The 22,267-nt window shown below is 42.3% G+C and overlaps 1 protein-coding gene across 1 annotated transcript in view; it reads right to left on the reverse strand.

Annotated features, from left to right (window-relative positions):
- Positions 1-15,329: 15,329 nt before the first annotated feature.
- FAT1 (FAT atypical cadherin 1) overlaps positions 15,330-22,267 on the reverse strand; it is a 109,675-nt gene continuing 102,737 nt past the window's right edge. Inside the window, 2 exon segments of the mRNA XM_008710459.2 lie at positions 15,330-16,752; positions 21,891-22,028. Of these exon segments, the coding sequence (XP_008708681.1) occupies positions 16,124-16,752; positions 21,891-22,028 (767 nt within the window). The 3' untranslated portion in view covers positions 15,330-16,123.

Consider the following 22,267-nt stretch of genomic DNA (forward strand, 5'->3'; position numbering starts at 1 on the left):
CCGACAGCGCCCCCGTGCGGGAAGCCTGCATCGCGCCGCCTGCGCCCCAGCCGGGCAGTGGGCCAGGGGAGCCAAAGGGGAAAGAGTAGAGGAACTTTCTCGCACCATCAAGGAACGGAAGTCCTTTCCCCGCTCGCCCCACGCCCCGCCTCCACCGCACAGACTGCAAAGGCCAGCCAGAATTTTCATAATCTTGCCCCAAAATCTACTTTTCTTTTGATATTTCTTGAACGCTGTCCTTAAAATTTTAATATGTCAACTATATTTCAATTAAAACTAAAAATAAATTTTCCAGTTTAAAAATTCCAAGTTCTTATCCTCAACCTCTGTGCGTGCCCCAGGTTGCTGCCCCAGGTAATCAGAAGAATGAGGACACTTGAAACGTCGGCTTGAAATGACAGAAGATTCCACTGGGAAGGCTGATTCAAAGCACCTATAAACTTTTCATTTCGATTTCAAATGTCAGTGGATCGAATAGTTTCAAAGTAGCCACAGTCTTGCTTCAACCAGCAGAGTCAGATTCTCTGGCACATTTCTTCCAGGAGCAGCACAGATCCGGGCACACCCGGCTTGTTCTCCCTGTAGACGTCCAGGCTTATGTTTGCCACATACTCACTGTAGAGCTGCTGCTTTTTTTTCTATAACGAACTGAAGATCTTTTTAATATGGACACCAACACACTCCTCAGTTTAAAACACTGTACATGGTAATCCAATGCATAGACTCAAAAAACTCCATAACATCAATAAAAAAACTAGTACTTATATATGCAAATTCAATATAAATGACATTTTCTGACCTTGGCATTTCTGAGTGGAAGACCTATCTTTAAAGTCCCACTCTGGCGCTGAGGCTTATTTTACTTTTTATTTACAGTGCGTCGTGTGTGTGTGTGTGTATATGTATATGTATATATATATTTAATAGCTTTATAGAGATACATTTCACATGCCATACAATTCACCCGTTATTGAATTCAGAGTCATGCGACCATCATTATAATCAGTTTAGAACATTTTCATTACCCCCCCCCCCAAATTCAGTATCCATTGGCTATTACTTCCCATTTCTCCCCAGCCCTCCCTGCCCCAGAAAACCATTTTCTCTCTCAATGGATTTGCCTATTCTGGACATTTCATCTAAATGGAACCCTACAATATGTGGTACTTTGCGACAGGCATCTTTCACTTAGCAAGGTGTTTTCAAGGTTCGTGGACGGTGAAGCGTCTGTTGGTACTCCCTCTTGTTTATCGCCACGTGGTAGTCCACTGTATCAATATACCACATTTGTTTATCCGTCCATCAAATGATGGACGTTTGGGTTGTTTCTACGTCTTTGGCTATTAACATCAAATGTTAGTTTTGCCACCTGTGAACTTTATATGGTGGGTCCATACATATATCAATGTTTGCTTTTGTGTCCAACTTCTTTTGTTCAATATTAAATTTGTGAGATTGGGAGTGCCTGGCTGGCTCAGTCAATGGAGCATACGATCCTTGATCCTGGGGTTATAAGTTCCAGCCCCACGTTGTCACCCTCTAGCTTTTAAAAACAACTTCACTTGACCATTGAAAGTGTCCAGGAAATCTGCAACCTCAATATGTAACTACTGGCCACCAGGTCTTGGAAATTATTCCAAAAGAACTTGAAATGTGGCAAGACAACGGCAGCCTGGAACTTTTCAGTAAAGCATCCAAAGACTGGTATGGTATTTATCGAGGAAATAAGTAGAGCCCCACCTATCCCAGGGTATTGCAGCTTCCACTTTCCCTTTTAGATCTCTCCTGTATTCAAGCCTGAACAGTAAAGTCCTTGGTTAAAACAATTCCCTTGCTTTTATTAATGTGCTTCAGTAATGTCCTTGTACAGGAAATACTTTACATACGTGGCTCTATGCTCAAATCATAGTCCTTACCCTCCAAGTGGCAGCGTGGGCTGTGGATGTATATGTGAGATGCAGAAGTGAAATGCAGAGTCCACAAAGAACAACAGCATTGAGGAAGGAGTTTAGAAATTAATAGATATATTAAAGGAATTGAATAAGAGGGTTTTTAAATTAATTTTTCTTTTTAGAACAGTTTTAGGCTTACAGCAAAATTGAGAGAAAGTACGGAGATTTCCCATATATCCAATCCCCACACACGCAGAGTCTCTCCCACTAACTACATCCCACACCATGGTGGTACATTTGTGACAATCTGTGAACCACACTGACTCATCATTGTTGTCTGAAGTTATAGTTTACGTCGGGGTTCATTCTTGCCGTTCTACATTAAGTTTGGACAATTGTATAATGACATGTATCCACCATTATAATACGTCCACTGCCTAAGAATCTGCTGTGCTCTGCCTGTCCTTCCCTCCACCTCCTCATCCCTCAGAACCACTGACATTTTTAGTGTGTCCATAGTTGTTGGCTTGTCCTGAATGTCCTCTGGTTGGTGTCATACAGTATGTGGCCTTGTCAGTTTGGCTGCTTTCACTTAGTAATCTACTTTTGAGTTTCCTCAATGCCTTTCCATGGCTTAATAGCTCATTCTTTTTAGTGCTGAATGATATCCCATTGTCAGGATGTACCGTTGTTTACTTATCCGTTCACCTAATGAAGAGCATCTTCATTGCGTCCAAGTTTTGGCAATGAAGAATAAAGCTGCTCTAAATATCCATGTGCAGGTTTTTGTATGGATATAAAGTTTCATCTCCTTTGGGTGAATACCAAGGAGCACTGTTGCTGGAGCGTATGTGAAGAGTAGGTTTAGGGGCACCTGGGTGGCACAGCGGTTAAGCGTCTGCCTTCGGCTCAGGGCGTGATCCCCGCATTATGGGATTGAGCCCCACATCAGGCTCCTCCGCTGGGAGCCTGCTTCTTCCTCTCCCACTCCCCCTGCTTGTGTTCCCTCTCTTGCTGGCTGTCTCTATCTCTGTCGAATAAATAAATAAGATCTTTAAAAAAAAAAAAGAGTAGGTTTAGTTTTGTAAGAAACCAACAAACTGCCTTCCAAAGTGGGTGTACCGTTTTGCATTCCCTCCCCCCAGTAATGAATCCACATCTTCGTCAGCATTTGGCATTGTCAGTGTTCCAGATGTGGACCGTTCTAGCAGGTGTGTAGTAGTATCTTATGTTGTTTTAATTTGCAGTTCCCTAGTGTTATATGATGTTGAAAGTCTTTTCATATGCTGCCTTGTCATCTGTGTATCCTCTTTGATGAGGTGTCTCTCTATTCTGGTCTTTCGCCCATTTTTTAAAACACATTATTTGTTTCCTCACAGTTTAAAGTATTCTTTGTGTATTTTAGACAACAGCCCTTTATCAGATGTGTCTTTTGCAAATATTTTTTTCCAGCCTGTGGCTTATCTTCTCATTCTCTTTGTGTAGTTGTTCACAGAGCAGAAGTTTCTAATTTTAATGAAGTATAGCTTATCAATCATTTCTTTCATGGATTATGTCTTTGGTGTTGTATCCAAACAGTCGTCTCCACACCAAGGTTGTTTAGGTGTTCTCCCATATTATCTTCTAGAAGTCAGAATATTGCATTTCACATTCAGGTCTGTGATCCATTTGAGTCCGTTTTGTTAAAGGCATACAGTCTGTGTATCTGCATGTGGATGTCCAGTTGTTCCAGCACCATTTGTTGAAAAGACTATCTTTGTTCCACTATATTGCCTTTGGTCCTTTTCAAAGATGAGTTGGCTGTATTTGTGGGTCTGTCTCTGGGATCTCTATTCTATGCCATTGATGTACTTGTCTATTCTTTCACAAATACCACACTATCTTGGTTACTGTAGCTCTTTGGTAAGTCTTGAAGTCAGGTGGTGCCACTTCTCTGACTTTGTTCTTCTCCATTAATACTCCGTTGGTTATTCTGTTTTTTGCCTCTCTGTATAAATGTTGGAATCGATGTGTCCACAGACACAAAAGAACTTGCTGGGATTTTGATTCACATTACACTGCATCTATGGATAAAGGTGGGAGACTGACATCTTGACCATATTGAGTTTTCTAATGTATGAACACAGACTGTGTCTCCATTTTTTAAGTTCTCCTTGGATACCTCTCATCAGAATTTTTTAATTTTTCTCATATAGGTGTTGTGCATATTTTTTTAGATTTATACCTAAGTATGTCTTTTTTAGAGGCACTAATGGAAACGGTATTTTTTATTTCAAATTTTGCTTGTTCATTACTGGTATATAGGAAAGCAATTGACTTTTGTATGTTAATCTTGTATTCTGCAAACTTGCTATAACTGCTTATTAGTTCCAGGCATTTTTTTGTGTGTATTCTTTTGGTTTTCTACATAGACGATCATGTCATCTGCAAAAAAGACAGTTGTATGCCTTCCTTCCCAATCTGCATACCTCTTATTTCCTTTTCTTGTCTTACTGAATCAGCTGTAATTTCCAGTACGATGTTGAAAAGCAGTGTAAGAGTCACACCCTTGCACTGTTCCTGGTCATAGTGGGAAAGCCTCGGGCTTCTTACCATTAAGTATGACGTTAGCTGAACCGTTTTTGTAGATGTTCTTTATCAAGTAGAGGAAGTTCCCTCTATTCATAGTTTACTGGGACTTTTTATCACTAACAGATATTGGATTTTGTCAAATTCTTCTTCTGCATCTATTGATATGATTGATTTTTCTTTTTTAGCTTATTGATGTGACAGATTACATTAATTGATTTTCAGATGTTGAACCAGGCTTATATACCTGGGATTTATCCCACATATAAGCTGTAAATGACCCTCTAAGCACTCCTTTCAGCATATTCCATAAATTTTGATGTTTTCCTTTTCATTTAAAATTATTTTTAATTGCTCTTGAGATTCCTTCTTTGACTCATGTGTTATTTAGAAATGTACTGCTTAATCTCCAAGTATTTGGAGATTTTCCAGCTATTTTCCTGTTTTTAATGTCTGGTTTAATTTCAGTGTGGTCTGAGAGCAGATAATGTATGATTTCTGTTCTTTTAAATTTGTTAAGTTGTGTTTTATGACCCGGAATGTGGTCTAACTTGGTAAATACTCCGTGAACTTGAGAAGAATGTGTAAAGTGCTCTTGTCGGATGAGGTGTCTGTAGACGTCAGGTATACCTAGTTGAGTAATTGTGCTCCTTACTGATTTTCTGTATGCTGGATCTGTCCATTTCTGATAGAAAAATGTTAAAGTCTCCAACTATGATAGTAGATTCATCTGTTTCTCTAGTTTTATCAGTTTATGCCTCATGTATTTTGAGACTCTTTTGTTAGGTGCTTACATGTTAAGGATTGTTATTTCTTCTGGACCGTTGAACCCTTTATCATTATGTAGTGCCCCTCCTTATCCCTAAAAACTCTGCAGTCAGCTCTAAAATTAATATAGCTACTCCTGTTTCCTTTTGATTAGTGTTAGCATGATAGATCTTTCCTCATCTCTTTAATTTTAATCTATATATGTCCTTACATTTAATGTGGGCTTTTTTTTTAATCCTCCCTGACAGTCTCTTTTAAGTGGTATATTTAGACCATATATGTTCAAGGTGATTATCGATACAGTTGCATTAATATCTACCGTATTCATTATAGTTTTTATTTTTTGCATTTGTCCTTTGTTCCTGCCTTTGTCATTTACTCTGTTTTCTGTCTTTTGTTTTAGTTGAAACTTTTATATGATTTCATTTTCTCCTTTCTTAGTTTATCATTTTTTTTATTTAAAAAAACTTTTTTTCGTGGTCGTCCTAGAGTTTGCAATGTACACTTATAACCAATCCTTGAGGCACCTGGGTGGCTTAGTCAGTTAAGTGTCTACCTTCGGCACAGGTCTTGATCTCAAGCTGATTTTTCATCTTGCTTATTAGATTTTTTACTTGCAGTTAGAATGGAGTGGTGACTTCTAAGGTCCTTAAATGCCAGGAAAGAAGTATTTACAAAAATAGTTTATTACAGCCAAAGGGGGTTAATTCCAGAAACTCAGGGTTGGTAGAGCATTAAAATATATTAATATAAGTTACCATATGGATAGATCAAAAGAGATAAACCACATGATCATCTTAATACATGCTGAAATGGTATTTAAAAATTCCCTATCTGTTCCCAATTTTTAAAAGTTTCTATAATGTTAATAAGAACAGAGTGTGAATACTATAAAGAATATTTCAAAATAATGTCTATCTTAGACTTAAAAGAGAAATGCAAGAGTTCTTTAAATTGGGAAGAAAAGGGAAGGCCTAACAACACACCTGTCTAGCATTGTGCTGGGTGTTTCTGATAATGAAATGAGATTGAAAGAGAAAAATGTAAAAATCAATATTTGCAGATAGGAGCATACGTACTTTCTTAAATTCCAGGAAAAATGAGAGCACATAATGAGAAGATCTGATATATAATAGCAATTGATGTAAAATTGCTAGAAACTGGCTTCAGCAGTGTGCAGGGCAATGTGTAGAATTTTTTTTAAAAAGCTCAAAACTTCACCAAGAATCATGAAAGAAAACACAAAGGGCAAGACACACCATGTTCCTGGATTGAAAGCTTGAAAATTAATTTCCCAAATACTTTTTGCCAGCCCAACAAAAATACCAATAGAGATAAAAAAATAATCATGAAGCTCCTTTAAAGAAAATGTAGCAAAAAGGATCTGGATAAATGAAGGGGAGAGGGTGTGAGTTGCTAATATTAAAATGTCCATTGAAAGTTACAATAACCGAAAGTGTGTGAACGTTGTATTGTATTGAAGATAATACAAGATGAAGGTTTGATGAAGTTAACGTTTCATGTCAGTGGGGGAGGGTTAGATTAATAAAAACAAAGATTCATTTAAAGAAAACGTAGGTGAACAAAATAAAATGTAGGTAAAAAAAATGAAGAAAATGTAGGTGAATACTTATGTAACCTTGGTGTGGAAGGAACTCTGACATGGAAAACATATGAGAGAAAATACTCGTAACCATAGAAAGAACAGCAGTAGCTACTGTTTGCTGCACACTTAGCACGGTCCAGCTCTAGCATAGTTTTCTCCATGCATTATCCCACACAATCTGCTAGTGGTCCTAAAAGGTTGGGCATTGCTAGGGGCATTTTGTGGGAGAGACCCGTGACTCTAGAAGTCATGTGGTACACCAAAGGCCCACAGCTAATAAGGGATAGAGGCAGGATTTACACTTTGGTCTCTTGGGCTCCAAAGCATCCACCCTTGTTACTGAGAGGTAGTGTTTCTCAGCCAGGATAGATTTGAGTGCACGAAAGTTAAAAGTTCTTCTGTTTAAAAAAAAAAAATGCCATAGGGTTGCCTGGGTGGCTCAGCATCTGCCTTCGGCTCAAGTCATGATCCCAGGGTCCTGGGATCTAGTCCCACATCCAACTCCTTGCTTAGTAGGGAGCCTGCTTCTCCCTCAGCCTGCCGCTTCCCTGCTGTACTCTATCTCTCTCTGACAAATAAATAAAATCTTTAAAAAAAAAATAAATAAATACAATAAAATAAATGCCATAAATAAGTAAAAGCTAGATAGACCAGGGAAATGATTTGCAATTTATCATACAAAATATCAGTGACCTTAATTGCATAAAGGATTTTTTCAAATAAGAAAAACGATAGAAATATTTTTAAAGGATGTAATGTAAAAAAATATATGCAAACTCTGAGAAAAACAAAAATCAAATGTATGGGAAGTTACCATTCCAGCTATCACTTTTGAAAACATTAAGAGGAATGGTAGTTCCAAGTGTGATCAAAAAAATATTAAAATCTGAGAAAAAGCGCTACATATAAGTCTTAAAACTGCATGCCCATTTGACCCGGTAATTCCACTCAGAGAAAATAACTGAACACATATTCAAATGTGTACGGACACGTGGTTGTTCCTCACAGCGTTGTCTGTAACATTTAAAACCTAAACCTTTGATAAATCAATTTAATCAATAGATAAGTAGAGCAGCACAGATGGCTCGCTCTGTCCCGCATAATGGGCGGGGGGTGCATATGGAAAACCCCCCACTTTCTCTGACTGACGGTGAGGACAGGGAAGCTGGGAAACCATGAATAGGCAAAGAATGGGAAATCCCCGAAAGGAAAGAGCCAGAGGTGGGGGATCCCCAGACTCTGCCCCTGTCAGAGAGTGAGCGGTGTCCAAAACCACACACACAATTCTGGAGGACACTCAAAGCAGCCTTACAGACAAGGGCCAACTCACACTGGAGAGGCCAGTCTTCAACGATGCCCATGGATCCTTGGAATCAAGCCAGATTTTCCAAGGCTTCCCTAACCTGGCCTTTCCAGCCTTGACCTTCCTAACCATCCTTTCCCTCAGCCACGGGATCTGGTCTACCCTCCAGCCCGTGAACGTTCTCTCATTCCTCAAACATCCTATTACCTGTTTCCTGTTTCCCTCAGGCTCCTTCTGCATGGAACGGTCTTTCCACACCCTTCTCTGTAATCGCTGTGCTCTCCCCATGAGGTCAGGCCCCACATCTTGCTTATGCTTTCCTCCTCTGTGCTTCTGCACACCACTGTATGCACTTTATCCTAACACCGCAAGCCATACGGTACCTGTTTTCTTGCTGCAGCCCTAGCACAAGGCTGTGAAGCGGGGGCTGCGGCTTGTTCTCGGTTGCCTTCCCAGGACTGAGCACAGTGTCTGGCCTACAGTAGACACCAACAATTATTTGTTGAATAAAATGAGAGAATAAATGATTCCATTACTGCCTGCTGGCTTTAAGGCGATGTAATTTCCATGAAATTATGTCTTTCATCATATTTGGAAACTTCTAATTTATCAGAAAAAAAAACATTGCTATTTGTCAGACTAATGGATTTTTAATGCATTTGTCACCCTCAAGTCATGAGACATGTTCTCTATATTTCTCCAGTTAATGACAAGAAAGAAGAAGGGTATTTTTTTCAAAGAATTTTTAGGTTCCATTATAATAGGTAAGTTAATATGGATTTTATTTGGTGGCCTGCTCTAAGAACGTTACAGTTAGGTACCCTAGAAGATGTAAAACAACACAATTTAAATTTTATTTAGAGAATATATATTTTCACTAAATGTACATGTATCCTAATTTCAAGAGCTAAATATACCATTAAAGAAATATTTTTTTACCATTACTTTATGTAATTCACCAAGTTTCATTTCATACTAAGACAAGTGAAATATTGCTTGCAGAAGAAAATAAACAGTTCAAGGAATATTAGGAATAGTTGACGTTTTCTTTGTGATGTGTGTAAAAAGACACAACAGGGGGCGCCTGGGTGGCACAGCGGTTAAGCGTCTGCCTTCGGCTCAGGGCGTGATCCCGGCGTTCTGGGATCGAGCCCCACATCAGGCTTCTCTGCTATGAGCCTGCTTCTTCCTCTCCCACTCCCCCTGCTTGTGTTCCCTCTCTCGCTGGCTGTCTCTCTGTCAAATAAGTAAATAAAATCTTAAAAATAAAAAAGACACAACAGAATAGTAATAACGCACCGCGGGGGGGGGGGGTTGTAAAATGTACCCCATGATCTCGGCTGGAAATGAGTGGAGTAAAGGGAAAGGTAGGTGCTTGTATGAGAACAGACCAGCTGGAGCTGGAATTGGCCAGTGAGGGGCTGGTTTGGCCAGAAAGTCCTGAGACTTCCCTCCTGACTCGGGGGCCTCGTGTGGGGACCCCAAGGGTCGCTGTGGTCTGAGGCACCAGACTGTTTCTTGGGTCTTTGGGAGGCAAGTTGAGAAGGTAGAAAAATGCCAGTCAATTCATGATCAAGTTCCAAAGTGTGTATTATAGTAGTTCTGGTAGCAGAGATGAAGGGGAAAACTGCATACAACTAAAAATAACTAAGGAAACTTCCCTCCCAAATTATAGGAATATAGAAGGATTGAGATAGGCAGAAAAGTGGGTGTGGTACCATCTGAGAAAGGGGGATGCCGTTATCACATGTGCAGGGAAGGGAGTGGGGCGGGTGGGGAAGAACAGGGGGCTTCGTCTTCGGTGCAGAGGGTAGAGAGGGGTCTATTCCAGAGGGAAAGGTGAGACGCTGCTGCGTTCATTTCTTTAAAATGTCCTTGCCACCCCTCGGAAAGATTAACGCATGCTCGAAATACCTTAAAGCACCGATTTCCCTGCCGTCCAAGGAGAAGGTGTGAGGGGCAGAGAGATTTGAATCCCGCCGGCCGTGCTCGGACACAGTGACGATAGAATGGGTGCAAACGAGCAAAATCCCCCACAGACCGGAGTCCTGAAGAATTTTCACATGTAAAGCAATCTAGAGCATCTCGTCCAGGGTCCAGGACGTGGGGGGCTTGGCTGTCGCTCCGTGTGGCCCTTGCTGCGAGCCGTGGGCTCCTCTCTGGCGGGCCGAGCGCCCCGCTTCCCGCGCTCCCTGGGGCTCGTTGCGGCCGTGTGATCTGGGGGCGTTCTGGCTCTCCGGGGCCTCTCCGCCGCCTGCATCAGGAGCCGGGCCTGCACTCCACGAGCGCTGTCGGGGCAAGTCCTGAGCACTTGCGAGAGATCCAGTAAGTCAGAACGCGAGTGACCCAGCAAGCACGACCGTGTCAATGAGGGTTTACTACCCGCACCAAAACCGCACAGAACTGAGGTGGCCGGGAGTGCGCATGCGCTGGGCGCCGCTCAGGAACCGGAAACGGCGCTCTCCGCGTGCGAAGGCTTCCCCACGTGACAGGTGACGTCACGGCCACACAGCGCAGTTGTCACGTCCTTGTGTGGAGCGGTCGTGTTTGTTGGGACGTCTGTAACTGCAGAGGACGGACAAAGAACGCCTGGCCCCCAGTTACTGCCACTGCTGAGGTTCTACAGATAAACGGGACAGGGTCACATCGCGCTGCTTCAGGAGTCAACCGGGAGAAGACTGGAGTCCCTAGAAGTTTCTGGTTTTGGTTTACTCTCTTATCTCCAAACACGTGACAGTTATTTCAGCATCGACAGATTCCAGAGTGTTTTAGGAGCACGGTTTAGTTTTTATTCAGTATATTGTTGCGTAGCACACAACCCGCGACCGCACTGAAATTTTTTCCTCAAAGGTCACACGACTGCTCATAAGCAAGTTTTGTTCATTTTTATATGTGCAGGGTATAGCAAAGGGTAGACTAGACCAATGTTTGTTAATGCAACCCAGAAAGTACTTTGGACTGAGAGGAAGAATGAATGAATGAATGAATGAATGAAAGAAAAAGAAAGAAAAAAAAAGGGGGAGGGGAAAGAAAGAAAAGAAAAGGAAGGAGGGGAGGGAGGGAGGGAGGGAGCAGAGACAAGGGGCAGAGTGTGAGGAGGGGCCCCTGAGCCTCAGGAGCACTACTGTTTGAATCCCACGTGAATGGAGAGTATACTTTTATTCTGTTAAATAAAACAGGTGGAAAAATAAGACACAAGGTAGTAAGCTGTAAACTTAACCCTGAACACTCATTCCTAAGAGTGAGGACTTCGTCTTGTTCATCCTTCACCGAATGGCAAACATGGTGCTTCTGGCCTTCACTGACTAGATCAGATACTCAGCAACAACTTTTGGATAAACGAACAGCAGAAGTGGCATCTTCAGACTTCATTTGTACCCACATCATCCGGTCTCCAATGTGGAATGCACTGACTTAGTAGAAAACAACCAGGATGCAAAGGGTCAAAAATCTCTTGAATTAGAGGCAATTAATCAAATGATCTAAACTAGGTTAGGAAGCTTCTTTGAATTACAACATGCTCTATAAAGGCACTAAGAAAATGAAACTTCAGGGATGCCTGCGTGGCTCAGTCAGTTAAGCATCTTGATTTCGGCTCAAGTCATGAGCTCAGGGTTGTGAGGCTCTGCGCTGGGCGTGGAACCTGCTTAGGATTCTTTCTCCTCTTCTTCCTCTGCCCCTCCCCTCTAAAAATATGAAACTTTCATATGATGCATTTTAAAAATAGACTGTTAAAATGCCTATTTGAAGACTGGGATGGCAGCGAGGGAGGAAACAATATAATAGCAGTTAAAGCATTTGGTGAACATCTACTTTGTATCAGAATGGCTGGTGTGAGGACCTTTGCTGTCTGCAGTTTTGGTATGTTCCAGAGACACTTCAGAAAGGTCAGGGGGAGGAAGCTTTGAGACCAGAGTCAGGGCTTTGGATTTCAGTCCCTAGACTGACCTGTGGAGTGGCCTTCAGAAAATTATCTTGTGCCTGGGTTTCCTGATCTGGAAAGTGAGAATAATAAGGAGGGTCACCGGATGGATTCAAAGAGTTACTAATTGCAGAATGTTTGGAATGTAGTAAGCTCTCCTAAGAACCATTACTTAGAGTGTTGGTTTGATTCCACGGAGCTCCTGTAGGGTGTTTACTGGTCGCTCGTTTTCAGCAGAGGAACCTAAACAGAAGTAGTTAGTTTAACATCGCACAGCTAATGAGTGATAGGGCGCAACTTTGAACTGAGATCTGTGGCTCTAAGGCCAGCAGTCTCCACCTGCCACCGAGGAGGTTGCGAGTGTGCCCTGAGGACCCATGGTTTTAAAAAGGCGCCCTCCTGCCAGCAGAGTTACACGGAACCCGAAGGTTGCCGAGCTACCCAAGCAGGGGTGGGGACTAGAGTCTGGTCCTGTCCTGGAATGCACCCTCCCCCCCCCTCGGGAAGAGGGCATCTGCAGTGGGGCAGCAGGTGTTGGGGAGAACGGTGGGCTCTGGCCTCAGACCTCCAAGGTGGAATGGGGCTTTACCACTTACTTGCCTGCTTCGTAACAGACAACTGTCTGTCTCTCTTACATAAAATGCAAATGATGATACGAGATACTCTCCCCACGTGATGGTCATAAGGATTGTGTAGCCACAGCTCAGAGTAGAGCTGGGTGCAGACAGCAGTGTTTGCTGCTGTTAATCCAGTAGAGAACAAACCAAGCTCTGTCATTCACTGTGAGGATATCCCCAGAACCCCAGTGTGACTCAAAACTATGGCACAGAAATTCAAGATCAGACCACAGTTTTCAATGACTGGAGTGTATTTTTAAATTTTGTGACACTCCCCCTTAGAAGTAAAAACTCAGCATTTGAGATTATTGAAAACAGTCTCAATCCAGTAAGAGCTTTTTAGTTGGAGAACCTTTGTGCATTTTACACATTCAGTTTAAAGAAATTTGTTTTTAGTAAGGTCTATAAATAAAATTTTATTTTGTTCCACCCTATCTTAAAGCATCTATTTAAAGTATACTTACCTTTGAAAGAAGAGAAAAAGATGCATTTAAGGTAATTATTTAAAAACACAAATCACAAGAGCATCATCGAAAAATGTTTGCAGCCTTATTTGTAGGGGCTAATATTCCATATTTGGCAAGGAGATGGGGCTGTGCTGCTAAGTCCCTGACAGGATAGATGATGGTTTGTTCCTCTTCCTATATTCTTCCCTTATCCTAAAACTGTTAGGTGGTGTCTACAAACATGACAATGAATTGAAACAATCATCATTAGACATTATGAGAATTTCTTTTTATCCCTTCAGACAACTGGATAACAGCTCTGGTTTAGAATCACTGAGCTCCTATTTGTCATCTCTCCTACAGAGACCCGCATTCATAGCTCTTTGTTAAGATCTATTGGGTCCAGTGACACTTGCATTCAAATGTTACACGTTTTCTCTGTCTCGCATTGAAAACCTAGCCTCTTCCAGGGCCACAGTTTCCAACCCTACGGGGGACAAGTGCATTCATTCCCTAAGTGTTGACACAAGCAGAAGTTTTCTTGGGGGGGGGGATACTTGTCATTCTTCTCAAGTGGCTCATTCTGTTTGCCGTAGAGGCAGTAAACTGCTGGCGAGATGAAATTCTGGCAAACCACTTGCTCTCAGCTGGCGCAGTAACTGAAACTGAAGCTGATGCTTCTGACGCAGAGCGATCGGAAAGTGCACGGAACACCAGTCCGCACCAGAGAAAGAGCAGCCCACGCTGCCCTGCCGAGTTACCGAGCGGATTCGGCGGGCTGGGAGAAGGCGGAGGTTGCAAGCAGAGGGGAACCCAGAACTGGAGGAAGACTGGGGGTGGTAGATGGGTGTCGGGGCAGGTTTCCAGCTCTGACAGATTACAGACCTAATGGCTACACTTCTCTGAAGTCACTGAAAACTGAATAGCAATTCAAGGTAATTTTATGAAAATGATCCAGTTCTTGACTTTTTCACAGAAACCAACTCACAGAAGAGAAGAGAGAGCAGGATTTCCCAGAGTTCTACCAAAGCTTGCTCGCATGGAGATGCTGACCGTGCAGCCCTCAGGGCAGTGGGGGGAGCCTGGGCATCACCCCATGCAGCCGACACCCCTGGTTTACAGCAGCCTCCCCCTTCACACCACTGTGCCGTGAAAATGGGATACGCTTCTGCATATGCCGTGATGGAGCAGACAAGGTAGGGAGTTTGTGTCTTTTTGTGAATAACGTATGGTAGGGGACCAAAAAATATGTTTTGGATAAATTAATGAAATAGTCACAGATTTTAAAAAGTAAAAGAAAAACTTAAGCAACTGTTTCAGAAAATGAGAAAGGAGGAAACAGAAACACACTATATACTTCGCGCAGCAATGAATGTTTATACCACCAACACAATGAGACCGTGTATGTGGATTAATCCAAAAGTTAGGGTGTAACTAACTACATGGAGGTGGGTTAGGTTACGTGGCCTTCCCTCGAACATCACACAGTAATACACGATTCCTAAAAAAAAAAAAAATAGTGACCCTAGAAACAACAGACAGACCTAAGAATATGAACAGGAAAGAGAAAACAGCTTAGAGTTGTAAGTGGGCGTAGCAGAGGGTATGAGCGTGCTGCTTTTTCGTCAGCACGGCTAGCTCTGGTGTTCAGACTGTGTATCTGGTCTCATCTGCTGAAACAAGGCATTTACTTCCTTTATTTAAAGGAAAAAGTTACTTTCTGAAGTTCTGAGAATGCCTGATTCTTTGTTCTGCATCTCAGCCTGGCTGACACATAGATAAATATTTGTTGGATGGATGGATTTCACACCAAATCACATACAATCAGGAGGTGTTCTTTGATTACAGACGACAAAATGCTTTGTACTTTTGACTTTGGTAGAAGTCATAGGTGAAGATCATAGAAGCCTTTAAATGATACCTAATAAATCGTGAAAAAAATCTATGGAGGGAAATGTTCTTGAAGTTTTAGTTGGAAAACACGTAAAAGGGCAGTTTTATATTTACACCTGTAGTTCTGAGCAGGATCAAGTAGCCACGTACTGCCACCTAGTGGCCCCATCTGTAAGTGCCGCCTGGTTTGGCACCTGGACCCTTCACATTTAAGGCCACAGAAAACTAATGTCTCTACATCCATCCAGCGTTCTTTGTCAGCAGCTTAACTGAATCCTGAACAAGAGTCTTAAATACAGAGGAAAAACAAGCAGTAAAGCTAAAGTATTTTATTAATAATTTATTGTCAGTAAGAAAGACTGGCTAATGGTAGTTTTCAGTAAAAACCTTTACAAGACCATTGCATCACAAATATACAGACACTATAAAAACTGTGTCATGATGGTTTTGGTTCTAAACAGGTGTGCAGAAGGTCCCCATTACACTTTCCAGTAATGAAAAATGTTTATAATTCTAGTAAGCCATTTAAGACATGTCCATGTAGAAGGTCTTTCCTCCTCCTATGTACAGCTAGAAATGAAGGACTATAGTGAAATGTCATACTTCAATGGAAGAGGACATATATGAAACCCTGGTTATATTAAAAAATCAGGGTGCTAGGTAATGACGCTAACACCACCAAAAACAAATGCACCAAATCTTGAAAATTTAGTTACAGCTATGAAAAATCAAATCTGTACATAAAATTTACAAAAGAAAAAAAGACTGGAAACTTAATCAAATCTATATAAATACATGAATCATGCTAGCAAGATGATAGGACTGATTTTTCATTTCAACAGACAAATGTAAATGCAAAAAAAGATGTTCGGAAATGGCACGGCCAAAGGAAATCTCCTCCCGTTACAGTAGGTTCGGACACCAGAAATGGCTAACTTGTCAAGAGGTGCGTGATTCAGTGCAGCCATGCCCATTTTAGCTCACCCCCCCCCCCCAAAAAAAGAAAAAAAGGCGCTTTAGCACTGCTGCAGAGAACGATGGGGAAGATCACTTATATAATAATCTCCAGGTTCATTGAAGTCCAGGCACTTTGGGGCGAGTCTGAGCGTCAGACCTGCGTGTGCTGCTGCACATCCAGGGGAGGGACCGTCACCTCGTCGAAGTGACCGTCCTCTCCGCTCTCATAGTCACTCATCATGACCTCGGACTCCACTTCACAGCACGCCGACACGTCAGAGCAGGAAGCCGTGGAGGCGTACACGGACATGGGCATGTTTTCTACAGAAGGGGCTTCAAAGTTTCTGGAATACCCTGGAGGGTAGGGGGCATAGGGTTCTCTACACGTACTGTTCTCACCAGGGCCTGCTTTTTGAGGTTCAGACACATCAACGGGATAGAAATTGGGCAGATACTGATTCAAGTGGAACCTCTTCCGGTTTCTCGACGAAGAACCCAGACTGCCTGCAGCGGGCATGTCTCTAGGAGGGTGTATGGACTCAAACTGATCGCTGAATTCCGGAGGTAAGGGTGGCAGTTCGTCAGGCACAGGGAAGTCCTCTGGTGGAGGTGGAAAGTCACTCTCAAGGTCGTAGCCTCCTGGGTAATAGTCCGTATCGATGGCATCTGGATCTGCCGAGTACAGAGGGGTCTGCTCGTCAATGACCTCGTAATTGGGGAATTCTTGTATATCTGGCAGAGGAACACTTGGCATCCAATCCGACGTGTCCCAGTGGTACCCTGGGTAGGAAAGAGAACAGATTTCAGTGTCTCTTCTCCCCAGCGTCTGTGCCATCGGACAAAGAGCTCAGCGTAACGCACAGAAGCGCAAAGGCCTCACACGGTTTCCTCCCTGCGGAAACCCCTGCTAGGTGCTTTGAGGGCCTCCCCCCGCCCGCGTTCTGACAACCTCTTTGGACTAGGCTCTGGTTCCAAATGCGTACCTACGGTTTCACGTAAGTACCTAACAAACACTCAAGGAGACGAAACACGTATGAACAGAAGCAGGGTGCTCGCAGCTCCGGGACATGCACTCTCTTACAAGCGATCCCACCAGCCCTCAGCTGCCTCCTGGAAGTCAGCAAGCATTTCAGGCTCAGGACACAAGTTTGGGCCTTTAAAAAACACTTAACGCAACTGTTTAACATGCTAAAATTAAAAAAAATTCCTTTATAATCACACTCTTTCTACTAAAAACTACGAATTACATTAACACAGGTATGGAACAAAGCATGCCTCCACATCCAGCAAAATGCAACCAAACACTGAGAAACAGCACAAGTTTTGACTGATCACAACAGTTTGTTACGTTTACAAGGACAAAGGATCATTTTAGACTGTATATTTTTAAAAACCTCCCGATGCGGGGACGGTCCCTCCCCCTCCCCGCCCGCCCAGGATTACTGAATGCCGACACACAGGCGAGGCGACGTGTTTAGAATGCAGCACACACAGTCCGGACTTAGCTACTGCGGCATCCACGCAGCAAACCAGTGAAGCAGGTCAGCCTTGGGGTCAAATCTTTACCAGTTTTGTTTAGTGAATATCAATGAACAACTGGCATGCATAAGTCACCTCTTGATTTGCTGAGGTCAGGAGCAGCCAAAGACTCTTTTGGTGGCAGAGTAGAGAGAAAAGAAAAGATTTATAATTAAAACAGAAAGACGGCTGAAAAGGCAATCAAGACCAGTACCTAATACAATACAAACTGTGTATCAAGGCCCAGTCAGCCATGGACCATGCCGCTAAGCCATGATCTACGGAAGTCCCAAATGGCTGAGAAATGCACGTAGTGCAAATGAAATGGGACAGGGGAGGAGAGGAAAAGACTGGGATGATGAACTTTGCCAGGAAACTCAAACAAGAGTTTACTTTCTTTTCGCCTTTTTTGGCAATCTGAACCTGAAAGCACACAGTCTGGTTAGGAATAATTAAGGTCTATAGGCTCCCATAACATGTAAATTATAAGGAAATTAAATGACACTTTCATGATACCAAGCAATATGATGACACAATCCAAATACATCTAAAGCTGCGTAAGACGCCCACTTTACAGCACAGTACAGCCCTCAGATGTACGTCACAGTCAGACAAATTCGCCGATGTAGGGACTTGTGACTTGCTAGAAGAAACGCTCTCCAAACCTTGCCCGTTCTATGACCTGATATTCCCATTGTTCCCTTCTCCTGGGAGAGCGCGTCGCCTGCACTTACTCCTGTCCCCACCCCAGATCTGCAAGGCCACTCGCTCCTTCACAACTCCCACTGCATACGCAGAACTCCAGCACCAAGGCCGCGAAAGGAGGTGTCAGGGCCACGCTACCCTCCGCAGGCTGCTTACCTGTCTAAGCCTCAGGTTCTTATCTTTGAAAGGGGAGTGGAAATCCCTTTATTAAAAGGAGGATTCAGATAATGTAGGTCGAGTCTGAGCTCTTAGCTATCGTCATGATTCTTATTCTTGGAAAGTAGTAATCATGGTAGAAATAGGGTCACTTCAGTGCTTTTCTGAATGAAACCAATGCTTTCCATGCATTCTACAATGTTCCTGAAAACCCATGTAATAAAGAAATTTGGAACAAAGATCTGATTGATGGTTCTCTTCCAGGAATTTAAAGCTAAAAGTGAAATGAATGGTTCTAAAAAAAAAAAAATGAATAAGCCAGTATCTAGTCAGTGTACCTACAGAATTGTTTTTACAGTCCACTAAACATGTGGTGACTTCTCTGCAAGTGAGCATTCAACTCGAAATACAGTTTCTATTATTTTTCAATGAAGAAGATCCCATGAAAGCATTGTTTTAAGCTCTGCTTTGTTCTTAGGAAGGTACAGCCCTCGGCCTGGCCCCAAACCATCCTTCTCCACTCAATCCTGAAAACAGACCTGTCCTGCCAACACGATCCCCTACGCCGACTGCACTCCTGACGGGGTATAGAAAGGTAAATTCTAAACCCTCCTGGCGACGGGATTTAGTTTAAAAGCTACTAGGCTGTGCAATTTACATGTGATTACTCAAACTTCAGTGCATTAGTAAAGGCTGATTTAATTTAAAGTAACTTCAGGTGCTGATCAATGTCCTTTCATAGAATTTTGAACAGAGAGATAAAGCTTCATATTAATTTTCACTAAACCATATAATGAAAATAATTACTTTCTGCCATGTTCTATCATTATCCTTGATCACAGGTAATTACAAAAGCTGTGTGTCAGTGTTACTCCTATGAAGAGGACTTTAAAAAAACGTTTGGCTAGAATGACTTCTAACCTTCTGAATACTGTGCCACGTAAAGCCAAGTGGTCAAGATTCTGTAGGTCACTTCTGGCATCTATACAAAGTCACTGAGTCGCAAAAAGTTACAAAGACACAACATACATAGAGTATTTCTGCAGTGTATCTGGACTATGAATATACGTACACACCCGCACAAAAGTACTCAACCCCTCAAAACCACGAACTTTTTAAATAACACTACAACAGGCAAAAGCACACCGTTCTAGAGGCAGTCACATGAACACAAACACAGCACACGCATTGTGACTATACCTTCTTCTTTCACCGTGTCAACGACAGCGTTGACAAGGTGTATTACAGTCACTATGGAAGCTTGTAAAAAGGTACAAAAGGAGTAAATTAGGAAAATCTTCGGTTAGAAAACAGTGCGTTAAATAGATTTCTTCATGTTATATAATTTCTACTTCCTAATTTAAAAATGTGAAAACACCTTAACACATAATATAATTATGCATGACCCCTATGCTCTTGCTATTATATATCTTAGACATTTTTCTAATCAAACTATATATGTTATTAATCAAAGGGATAAAGTAATACTGTAATTTAAGACATTTTAGCTCTAAGTTTTCTCACTTATGGATCTAGTCGTGATAAAACAATTCTTATTTTAACATCTCATGGGCAAAACACTTCTGGGTTTAATGAATTTGTACATTCCAAGAAAAATTTAGCGTTACATAATATAAAATATGTAATATAAATACAAAACTGGCTTTAATCCCGTGTATTCCCAACTCCAAATTTCTTATCTTTTTTGCAGACGGGCTAACAGCTGGGGACCTAACATACCAGCAGAGAAATGCAGACTGTCTGCCTGGCTGTTTCCCAGGTAAATTCCCTTTTATTTGTAGATCAGATTGTTTTAAAGCATTGCTGCCAAGACAAACGTGTGCGTGTGGTAAGCTGAACAATGGCCCTCCAAGATGTCCACATCTAATCCTGGGAGACGGTGAATATGTTACCATCCCTGGCAAAGGAACTGACCTGGCTGATGTGATTAAAGATCTGGAGATGGGGAGATTTTCCTAAATGGTCTGTAGGAGCCCAGTGTATTCACAAAGGTCCTTAAAAGGGCAGAATCTCTCCTAGCTGTGGGTGGAGGGAGTGAGGACTGCAGAGAGATGGCCAAGGAGAGGCAATGCTGTCTTTGCAAGAAGACGGCTTCCAGAAACTGGGAAAGGTCAGGGGGCAAAAACACAGTAGCCCTGCCAACACCTCCATGCGACCCCACTGACCTGTGGAGGGATTTCTAAACTACAGAACTATAAGATGATAAATGTACCTTGTTTTAAGCCACCACATTTGTGGTCATCGGTTATGAAAACCTCAGAAAACTAAAAATATAAGTCCAGATTCTTAATTCAGCCTTCATGGTTGATAAAAATTAAAATACAAACAAAACAACTCTTGGATCTGTTTTCTTTCTCACACTGTATTTTCCAGCAATTAACTTTCATAATTAATGGACCACAACTAAGAAGGATGTTTTGAGGAAAGGTATTAGGAAAACACTGACAAGACTCTGAAATGTATTTATGAAGAGCATTTTAGGAACCAAAATATAAATTACATAAACTTGGGCAACACGGTTTTTAAACATAATGGAAGAAAGATGATTTCTATTCTATTGGTTTAATAAGTAAAGCTATGCTCATAGACTCTGTCACTAAGTAATAAACACAGGTCTTCTCTGATCTGACACATAACCTGCTTGACATCAGCAATGAATGGAGTAAACTCATGGCCATCTTTAGTTCGGAAAAAGACTGTAATATATTACGAACTACATTATTCTGGGTTTATAAATAAATTATAAGGGGTTATTTCTTTCCACCAAATATTTGAAATGGTTAAACAAACACATTACATTTTTATACAAAAAAAAAAAATTGTCAAGCTTAGTAATTCTGCAAAAATTTCCACTATTTTGTTACTGAATATTGCCTATTTTCTCTACTGGTATGTGTTAACATGGCAAAGGCTGGTTATTAACACAGTTTATCAACATAACTGGCATCAAAGATCCCACTGTCAAACTTTCTTCATTAGAAATATAATCGAACTTACTAGCAATCTCTTAAACTGTGCTCTCAGTCAGTACGCTCTGATCCAAATGGGAGCTGGGGCCGCAGGGGAGTTGGGGGAAGAGACAAATAAAACCTTGTAACAGCGAAGGAGCTACCGGAGCTGAACATCTCCGACTACCGCATCGCCTCCCGGGGGCAGGGGGGTGGGGGGTTAGGGAGCTGTGCTCAGGAAAGCTGCTGCAAGCTTTTCTTTTTCTTTCTTACTCCACAAAACCTCTAGAATATTTACTGTTGTGGAAAAAAAAAATCAGAAAAGATCTTCCAGTTTTCTTCCCTATTTCTGACACGCTGCAGCAGTTCAAGTACCAACCCCATTCGGGACGTCTGAAATGTGTTCATGCAGGTTGTACAAGGGGCTGTGTCCCGACGGTCCTGAGTGGGACGCGAACACAGTCGGAGGTTCCACAAGGGCACCGGGCACACCCGCGACATTCCACACACCACGCCCCGCCAACAGCATGGCAAGCCAGCCAGCACGGCGTTTCAAAACTCTTCACTCACCATTGTCATCGCACGACTCGGACTGGAAGGAGCTGAGGGACTGCACCTCCGACAGGCTTTCCCGGGCGCTGTATGGATGTGAAGGCTTTTCCTCCAGGGGTTTCTTGGAGAGACAGGGATCGAGATCCACTACTTTAGCTGAAAGGAAGAGATGACAGCGGTCAGCCCCGTGAGGGCAAGGGCTCTGGCTGGTTCGCCGCTGTGCCCTCACACAAAGCAAGCAGCAAACCCTGCCTGAGCCTCACTGACTACGGGAACCCCTGAGAGAAAAAGGGAGAAGCCCAAAAACCTACAAACCTGCAAGTATTCTTGCAGATTCACAGAACAGAAAAATTCTCAATAAACCTGCTTGTGGAGCTCATTAGAACAGTATAGGG

Source organism: Ursus maritimus, unplaced genomic scaffold, assembly GCF_017311325.1.
Source record: "Ursus maritimus isolate PB19 unplaced genomic scaffold, ASM1731132v1 scaffold_28, whole genome shotgun sequence".
In the NCBI taxonomy this organism is placed as follows: domain Eukaryota; kingdom Metazoa; phylum Chordata; class Mammalia; order Carnivora; family Ursidae; genus Ursus; species Ursus maritimus.